The sequence below is a fragment of the Curcuma longa genome, unplaced genomic scaffold (genome assembly GCF_044706935.1).
Source record: "Curcuma longa cultivar G26 ecotype Majalengka, Jawa Barat unplaced genomic scaffold, ITB_CL_G26_1.1 contig_14793, whole genome shotgun sequence".
Classification (NCBI taxonomy): domain Eukaryota; kingdom Viridiplantae; phylum Streptophyta; class Magnoliopsida; order Zingiberales; family Zingiberaceae; genus Curcuma; species Curcuma longa.
Genome location: NW_027429876.1, coordinates 27,065 through 36,956, shown reverse-complemented (window position 1 = coordinate 36,956; position 9,892 = coordinate 27,065). Strand labels below are relative to the sequence as shown.

At 36.3% G+C, this 9,892-nt stretch overlaps 1 protein-coding gene and 1 non-coding gene across 2 annotated transcripts; one reads left to right on the top strand and one right to left on the bottom strand.

Moving 5' to 3' along the window:
* The first annotated feature begins 4,407 nt into the window (after positions 1-4,407).
* LOC141816191 (U5 spliceosomal RNA) lies at positions 4,408-4,520 on the top strand. Its single transcript, XR_012600660.1, has one exon. It is a non-coding gene; the product is annotated as a U5 spliceosomal RNA (small nuclear RNA).
* A 3,787-nt stretch (positions 4,521-8,307) lies between these two features.
* On the bottom strand, positions 8,308-8,833 carry LOC141816182 (protein RALF-like 33). The gene has a single exon (XM_074704016.1). The coding sequence runs from the start codon at positions 8,740-8,742 to the stop codon at positions 8,383-8,385; it is 360 nt and encodes a 119-aa protein (XP_074560117.1). The 5' UTR covers positions 8,743-8,833; the 3' UTR covers positions 8,308-8,382.
* Positions 8,834-9,892: the final 1,059 nt, after the last annotated feature.

The following is a 9,892-nucleotide window of genomic DNA, read 5'->3' as shown; positions in this document are numbered from 1 at the left end:
CGGATGATATTTATCATTTTGGCGTGGAACTGATACCGACATAGCGACTGTGAGGGTGCTGCGAATTTGCAGTGGCCTCATGAGGTTGTTGAGGGCATCTTTACTCCGCGGCGTTCCTTAGCGGTGGTCGTGGTGTTGCAGCCTCATAATATTCCTCCGAGGTGGTCGAGATATTGTGATGGCATGATGGTCCTCTGTGAGGGTCTTGGTGTTGCGGCGGCCTCTGGAATCGAAACCTTGATATAGATTGAGATTTTAAATCTTACTTGACATGGATTAAGATTTTAAACCTTGTACAAAGCATAATATTTTAATATATCAGAACAATCTTCTTGAATTACAAGCATTAGCATAGTAATTATTTTTAAGGAAACGCATAACATCGATAACCAAACCAAGACATAAATTAGAGATAAAGTCTCTGGAATCCTTTTTAAAGCTTCATCTTAGTAATTTTTAATTAATTAATTAATCACCACACGAACTTGCCCACGTTCTTCTCGTCCGACTTGCTGCTCTGATCACTGACTACGCTCGACCTCAATCGCTCACTCAATTCCATCAGCGATGGCGCCGTCGCCGTCGACGTCGACGTCTCCACCACCGGCCACGGTTTGCTCCACCACTCATTGGCCTTCTTATAACTGCATGCTTCCTCATCAGTACCTTTTAACTCCCCAACTCCATGTACGTACTCTTCTTTCCCTCGCTCCAACATGTTTCCGATCGACATGTTCTCATACGGATCTCCTTGTTGTTGTTGCTGGCGGTGGTGGTGATGATGATGATGGAGTTGGGGAAGAGGCTGGCTGGGGAAGTCGAACGATGTGATGTCCACTGGTACGGCCCTTCCGTCTCTGCCGATGATAACTGGCCGGCAAACATGGTCACGGCGGGGCAACTCCTCGCCATGCCCAAGCAATGGAGAGTCGCGCCACCGGTCTTGCGGTTGGCCACTGTCTGTGTCGTCGTCGGTGGCGGTGGTGTAGGACTGGATCAATTTGCCGACGATGGTAGCAGACCAGCTGCTGCATGCATCGGCATTGGTCTCGTCCGCCATTGTCGATCGTTTTTGTTGATGAATGATCTTCAAGTTTAATATATATATATAGAGAGAGAATGAGGTTGGGGGAGAGAACATGTCTTTGCTTGTGGATTAGTTCAGCACTTTCGGAACTTAAAGTGTCCTGGAATCTCATTCTTGCTTGAGAGTTGAGAGAAGAAGCTGATAGGAAGGATCCAGATCATAGAGTCAAAATGAATGAAAAATTATGTATACATATCTAAAAAAATCAATCATAATAAAAGTTATATATATACTGTCTCAGCCCCAAAGTGAATTTGAAAAAGATGATAAATCACGTTAGTCTATCATAGAGGCTCTTTGCATGAGGAGCCACTACAACAAATATGACTTTCCGCAGCGCGCAAAAAGTCTATCCGCAGCGCACATTGCATGCTGCATAACTCCAAGCTGTTAAAAGTTAAGCACTTTTCGCAGCGCGCAATTGTGCGCTGCGGATGCGCTTTTCCGCAGCGCGCAAGGGTGCGCTGCCGTTGCTCTTTTCCGCAGCGCGCAAGGGTACGCTGTCGTTGCTCTTTTTCGCAGCGCGCAGGCGCGCGCTGTGATTGTAATTTTCGACAGCGCACGGGTGCGCGCTGCGGAAAAGTGCATACGCATTTTTCGCAGCGTGTAAGGGTGTGCTGTGGAAAAATGCATCGGCAGCACGCGCTCACGCGCTGCAGAAAAGTGCATACCCGCGCGCTGCTGAATATTCCTATATACTCAAATATAATAAAAATACAAATGATTATAAAATCATATCTCTAGCATTTAAAATCCAACAGATAAATACTACATACAATATCACATTCACAATTATAAAATGAGAGCTCAAACAATTCTAATATATATCAGAGTAACAAAAATCATCTTTGCTACAAAAAGTTTAAGATCAAATCAATAACATCTATATCAGTCAGACAAAACTATAAACGGTTTCAGCAAGCGAAATGGTCCACACAAGCGAGCTTCTCTTGCTAAATGAATTGTCAAATGGACCGAAATGGTAAAGAAAGCAGGTGGAAAATACCTTTCTAACATGCATAGAGTTTCAGCAATATTTTCCTCAAGTTGTTCTAAACAGTTCCTGTCTAACACTCTTTGACATATTTCATTGTAAAATGCTCAAAGCAGAAATATAACATTGCGTGGCCCTTTGGGTAAAAGACTTCTCAATGCAACTGAAAGCAATTGTTGCATTAGAACATGACAATCATGAGATTTCAGTCCAATCAGCTTACGCTCTTCTAATGAAACACAATTATCAATATTTGAGTTATAACCATCTGGTAACTTTATTTTTTTCAACCTAGAATAAAATATATCCATTTCTTTCTTAGACAATGTGTAAGGTGCAGCAGGCAAGTGATACATGTTTTCTCCTTTGTTTTGAGGATGTAATTCATCTCTAATTTTTAAGTACATCAAATCTTTGCGGGCCGAACTTAAGGATCAAATACTTCGGTAGCTATATTTTTTTCACCAATTGAATTTAGTGATAAAATTTAATTTTATTTTTGTCATTGCCATTAACAATGGAAAATTATTATCGTCGCTACATTAATAACGACAATTTTAATTCTGTCGCTAAATCTAACATAAATATTTTATTTTAGTCATTAAAATGGTGGAGGGTTACAATTCTAATTTAGCGATGAAATTTTAATGCTATCGCTAAATTAATGATGAAAATAAAATTCTGTTACTAAATTTGAATTAAATTTTAATAGCCGTGTCGGCCCGCAATGCTAGTGCCGGTGTTGAGTGGGTGTAGGTGCCTAGGGTCGAGTGCCCGGCGAAATGGCACGAAACATAATTTTAAACCATGGGTCAAAGGAGACTTTGTTGGAGTTTCTGTAACTTTCTTCAAATTGCAAATTTATTCAATATTTCTATAATTATTCAATTAATAGCTACACATTCTTGTTGTTCTAAGGTTTCTAATAGTCCCCGGGGCAATGGTGCAATGGTAAGAGCTACGATGTATTTGTAAGAATTTTCTTCTAAATGGGGAACACAGGGATTGAGTTCATGAGGCTGACTGAGATTTATCAATTTTTTCTAAGGTTTATAGTAACTCCAATTAAAAATGACAGGAAGAACTTAAACTGCTGGCCCTGTCAATGAAAAGTATGATTGCTAATCCAGAAGAGCAAATTCTAAGAAAATTTATCAGTTCCTTCTCAAGAACCTTAATATTTATGATAACAATAACATCACAAATTCCTAAAGCCAAGATGTCACGGATGCCCCTTTATGCTAAAAATTTGACAACCACAAAGTTATATCGCATATTTAGTACTACTTCTGTATCACACATCATTCCAAGCACACCAAAGAGAAGGTAGACACGGAAGATGTTATCATAGATACATGGAAAATGGTTGTAATCTTCCCGTTTTTAGTTCATATAAGAAAACAATGCCTCAAGTTTCCCACATTTTCAAACCCGAATCTAGTCTCACGAATTCTTTGCGACCTCAGTGGTATTCATAGATGAACTGAGATCGATACTCCCGCCCAGTTTACATAATCACTTTCTCTCGTCGTGTCATAAGCCAATCTATGCATAATTTGATCAAAAAGGGAAAGGATAACGAAAGACTACTAGTTCTTATTTCTCTGAAGAATCGAATATATCAACAAATGAACGAGACAAACCTGGAGGAAACCGGCACTAATAACAATAGATCCGTAGCAACTGATTCGGCAGACAAGATATATTCTTATTGTTTTTAAAATATATTTAGTTACTTATTTTAAATAAATAAGTTTCAATATTTAAACTATCATATACATTATTTTATACTATAATTTATTGTAAAAATAGTTATATGGGTGATATTTGCTAAAAGTAGATTACTTCTTTAATAAATCCTGATATTTTTCTGTGTTGTCAAGTTTTAAAATTATGAGAAGTGCAGCGAGTTCTGCTAGAGAGAATGTCAATGGTCTCTTTGTCATATCAGATGGATTCTTTAATACCTTTTCGCAAGCATTTTGTCAATCACGTATCCATCGCTTCTCTTTTGTCATTGCACGGAAGTGACAAAGAAAGGGAAGGGGATCGAGGTTGGGGGTTTGTGAACTAGGGTATCGGGGACCAAGGTGACTGGGCGTTTGATTAGGGTTTTGCGCGAGCGGAGAAGAGACTTTGCCTTATGAAGAGCAGCTCGGGTAGCAAAGGAGGAAGAAGAGGGAGGAGGGACTCATGCCTAAGGATAGATACCAGTCTCAGCGGTGATTAATTCGGCTAAGTATTTAGTCCCACATCGTCAGTGCTTGACGTGCTTCCTGTAAGAAACCCTATAAATTACTACGAGCGTTGCCCATTCAAATCACGCAGCTGCGCGGTGAGCACAGAATTATTCTTTCGCCTTTTACTAAAGAATACCGTGTGTTCGCCGCTTAAAGCAGCATACGATAATTTTTGGAGGGGCCTTTTACAAAAAGGGCCCTGATAAATTGTAAAATAAAATTTTACTACCAATCTGATCCTGGTGACTTTTTGATCATATAAGATTTTTAATGATAATTTATCTAAATAATAAACTATTGATAATCTAAAAACTACAAGCCGTGCATTTGATATATTCATATTTTTTTAGTCTCAAAATATGGTATTAATTTTTAAACCGAGTATATATATATATATATAATAATTATATACTATTCCAATATTTAAAAAATGTGAATATTAAAAATATCATTAGAAATTTATAATATAGAGTCAATATATATACAATAAAACATATTAGAGATATTTTCAGTAAAATATAATTACATCTTTCATAAAAAGGAAACCGTTAGAAATTTCTATGGTATAACAACGTGATTATGTATGCAATTGTATTCTCAGAAGAATTTGCCAAACAAATATATTTTTCCAGTTGCTACATTAAAGTTAGCTGCAGGGCATGCAGAAGTAGATATATAAAGACGAAGGCCCTAGCATGTTGCGATGTCGGAGGCAATGGAAAAGCAGAGGCACCGACAGTGCTACACTGGTGGAGCTAGATTTCTACCGTGCTGGCTGTCGGTGGAAGAAGAAGTAGACGCTAATGAAGAAGGGCAAAGTTTTTTTTTTTTGTTTTTTGATAACTTATATATTTAAATTTCATTCGATTAATTTTGAAGTAGATTATTTGATTCATATGCATAATTAGATGTCGATCGTTAAAATATTCATTTAGAATTCAAATCTTGAGTGTGTTGCAGAAAGAGTCTCGTTTCATATTCTTTAACATCGCATATGTAAAACGGTTATTAAATTTATTATATTACATAGAACTGAATATTAGATTGTGATTTGAACTATCAAACAAATGAATTAATCCATAATATGATAGATCAATCCGTCAAAAATTTATCATATGACAAAACATGACAACCCACCAACTTATCGAGTTGAGAAATCTTCAATCAAACCCAACCTAAGACGAGTTATGAATTAGACGGCCCAACTCACGAACTTATCAAAAAAAAAAAAATATAATTTTTTAAATTTTAATTGCGGTTTAAACGGATAAAATCCACTAGTCCATTGAATTTTCTATTTTAATTCTAAATTTTAAAATAAATAAATAAATTTTCTCAATTCGCGAGTCAACTCAAGTCCGTCACAAGCCAACCAACACGGATAGCAAGCGTAGATGGGTCGATTCACCTGAACTCATCTTAAAATGAATTGATAAGGTTTTAATCCAATCCGTTAAATTATTTGGCGGAGCGGACCACCGACGAATCCAACCTAAATTAACGACTCTAACTTAAGCATATGAGCAGAAAATGAAAGTTATAAAGATGAAGATGTTAAAATGGATATGCATATATACAAGGATGGATAAAATAAGAAATAAAAATATTAAAGAGAAAATCGAGATTGCACCTATTGAAGGAAAACTCAAAGAGATGTTTAAGATGATGCAGACATATACGTAGATGACCAATAGATGCTCCAGTTAGACGATATGAAACTACGACAAATATGTCCATTAAATGAGGAAGAAGAAGACAAAAAAAAAAGATTTGATTAATAACAATAAAATAAGATAAAATTTATTTAAATATAAATAATGATATAGTCGGGGATAAGATGTAGAAGATTTATATAGCCGACCCCACCTATTAGGATAAGATTTGATAATTGTTGTATCCATATTAGCTAGATGGAGTGCACAAATAACCACTTATCTCTTCCAATGATCAAAGAACAATTCTTATTGCTTGCTTTCACCTTTTACTCTAGAGACAAACCTTTTTAGTGAATTTGCACAGATTTGAACGAACAGACAAAAGCAAAGACCTACAAACAAGAAATCAGATTCCAATTTCTGAAAAGGACATCAAGCAAAAGCAAAGGATCGAGTGGCCAACCTTTTGTTGATTAGGAAAATTGCAAGGTAAAATGAAAACACCCTGCAAGTAATTAAACAAAGGTGTGGAGCATCACAATTGCAGCATACGAGACCTGCTTGGATTGGACCATGAACCATGTGCTTCAGGTCCAATGTATCTCAATCAGTCAGTATACTTTGAGGAGTTCATGACTGCTGCAAAATTTAGGTGGCACGCCATTATCAGAAATGACAGTTTTTGGAAGGACCACAGCACAATGTTGACCCAACTGATCATTTGTCTGCCCAAATCTTATGGAAAACTCAGCTCCTTGTTGCATTTTGGTGTCTTGATGTTGCTAGTGTCCTAAAATCCTTTGGACGAATTGCTCCAACAAATAAGTGACCCAAAGTTATCAATAGATATGTGACCAATCATGAATTTATAGTTAACCTCTCACATATAACAGAGCCCGCAAGAGATTGTCTCAGACAACACACTTATCAGTTGCCATATCAATCCTATATGCTCTTATGATTTTCCTTTTTCTTGAAAAATTATATAACTCTTAAATAACAATCCAACAACTTGAAACTAAATCACCCGTATGTGAATAAAATGCGCATATGTTAAAGTATCTCAGAAGCATACACGAAGGCAGAAGTACAAAGCATACATCAACTAGGAAAGCATATATTAACCACAATACTTAAAGAGATCTATAAACTGTAAAATTGAAAGCTCAAGTTATATGAGAAAACATATTAGTGAGATGAGAAGGGGGGGACATAAATGATCATATGCATTAAAGTCTTGATCTTGGTGATTCCATGGCAGGTCATTGTTCTCTAATCTAGAAATCAGTATTGAAGGGGTATAACTTTATTAGGACACTGAAACCTAATAGTACTAAACTCCAGCTGGTTCTAGCTGGCTTTATCTCCACACTATAACTTTCAAGAGCTGGACATAATAATAGGAAACGCTACTCAAATTCTTAGCTGTTTCAACAAGTTGTCATTATTTTTCTTTAACTGAAAGAAAGAGGCTGAAGCAATTTTGCCTCCTGGAGCAATGAATCTAATGAACCACCATGACATAAGCATTTGCCTTTACAAAAACAAGAATATATTTTCCTTCAACAAAAAAGAAAAGAAAAAAAAAAGACTATAGCCAAAAATCTGAAACTGGCATTGTTAACTTTACCAATTTTTGCAAGTTTGAAGCCTCCTTGTTTCTAGGAAACAATTAGTCAATACCCAAAATCCCAAGCTAGGTAAACGTAAACCATAATGCACTGAGACAGCCATAAGATAATTAAACATCAACTGACCCTTTTGGACTTGTAAGGGAGTGGAAATGCCCTCCAAGTAAAGTTCTAACCAACCTTCACCTGTCTGTTATCTCTATATCATAATGCATTGCCCTACCCTCCAGTTAAATTGTGACTGTCTAATCCTCTCTAGCCATCAGGAAAGAAGTATTATCCACAATAATTGATGCTAGTACATTTGAATGCACATCACCCACCCCATTTTCTATGGTTTTACTTTGGTTTAAGTGATTAAAAACAATTTTGATACACCATCCTTTTTGCTATTCTTCCATCCCCCTTCTTCCATTCAAAACCAAAAAATAAAGGGCTTTCAAAGGATAAATAGATCAAACTTTGCCACACAAAAAGACTGACTTTACTAATATACTTCATTTTCCTTGTTTTTCGCATACAGATCTAGAAATAGAACTAGCAAGTGGGCAAGCTTTTTCAAGCATCAAATTTCCAAGGAAATTAGTTTCTTTTTTACACGAATCGTATATGACCTGTTTACAGCACCAATCGAACAACAACATCATCATCAATTACAGCAACAATTATTCAAAACTACGACAGAACAACCAAAACCACATACGAAATTCCTCTTTTTTTTCTCATTAAAAAGGTGCTTTTCTCGCACCAGAGCATAGATCTGCAAAGGATACATCTAACCTCGGCACTGGGTGATGGCGGAGCAGCTGCGGGAGTAGGGGTTAGCCTGGGCGCCCGGGCGGCAGTTATAGTAGGAAGCGCCTCGACGGGAGCACGGGACGGTGTCGCGCCTGAGGGCGCCGTAGCTGATGTAGTTGGCGGTGGCGAGGACGCGGCGGCTGACTTCCGATCCGAGGTCGAACTCCTCGCCCGCGAGGCACTCCGCAATGGTGCCGCGGCAGCCGGAAAGGGCGGGGATCCAGCCGAGGGGGAGATCCGCGGCGGCGCCACTGGCCGCGTCCGGGGAGAGTGCGGCGGCGGCGGCGACGACGACGAGGGCAGCGACGAGGAGGGAGACCGGCAGCAGCTTCGCCATTATTTGTCGGTGGAGAGAGAGGGGAAAGGCGAAGGCCCTCTTTTTGGCACACACAAGAAAGAGAAGGGAGGAATTAATGGACGAAGGAGGTTTGGAGAGGAGAGGAGATGAGAGTGTTTATTATAAGGTTAAGGTGAGGCTGAGGCGAGTGAGCATAAAGCTTGGAGTATCGGAGTAATGGAATAGGAATATACTTCTTTTTCCAACACTTGTTTGAATTCATAGACATTTTATTTTGTTTTATTTTATTTTGTTTTATTCTTTTAGATTAAATGTCACAATTTAAAGGAAATTTTAGGTGAAAATTAAAAGTATATATTTTTCTTATTGTCCTTAAATTTGTGTTATATATTGCAGAAAAATATTAAAAAGAATATTTTTTTCTCTAATTTAATAATTGTAAGCCTCCTAAAACTAAAATTGCTATATAAACTTAAATTGAGATGTATATTTTATCAAATTATTATATTGTGTCTGTGATTTTTTTATAATCTAAGTGTTCGGTATTATTTGACTAGTTTGAAGGTAGATGGTATTTTCTTTTTATTCATTTATCAAATAAATTTGGAATATAATTTATGTGCACTTATATTTTGGAATAATAAAAGAGTCTTTATTATTATTATTATTAAAAGGATATTTCATCCCACCAATAACATACGCATAATTAATTAACTGTTCTTCATTATATTATTTTATTATTATTTTTTACTTAAATTTTGAATTGGTCAAATGTATTGTAATAACTATGAAATCGTAACTGTTATACATATTACAGTAACTATAATTTTATAACTATAATAACATGAATGTTAAATGAGCAAGTCAAATTTGCATTGTAGAAGTTATAAAATTATAAAAGTTATAATAGTTGTAGTAGTTATAATTTGATAATTATTAAATATAAATTATAGGTGCATTGGATTAAATCTATATTACAGCATTTATGGAAGTGTAACTGTTACCATTTGAATATTTTTGAATAGGTTAAATATACATTGTAACAGCTATAATTTTATAACTATTATAATATATATAACAATTATAAAATCATAATTATTATAATACATCCAATACATTCAAAATTTAAATAAAATAATAATAAAAATAATATATTTAAAAAAATATAGATTGCTAGTAGATTACGTCC

Bases quoted from the DNA above. Each gene is read 5' to 3' on its own strand.
- LOC141816182 (XM_074704016.1), bottom strand. From the start codon at position 8,742: ATGGCGAAGCTGCTGCCGGTCTCCCTCCTCGTCGCTGCCCTCGTCGTC.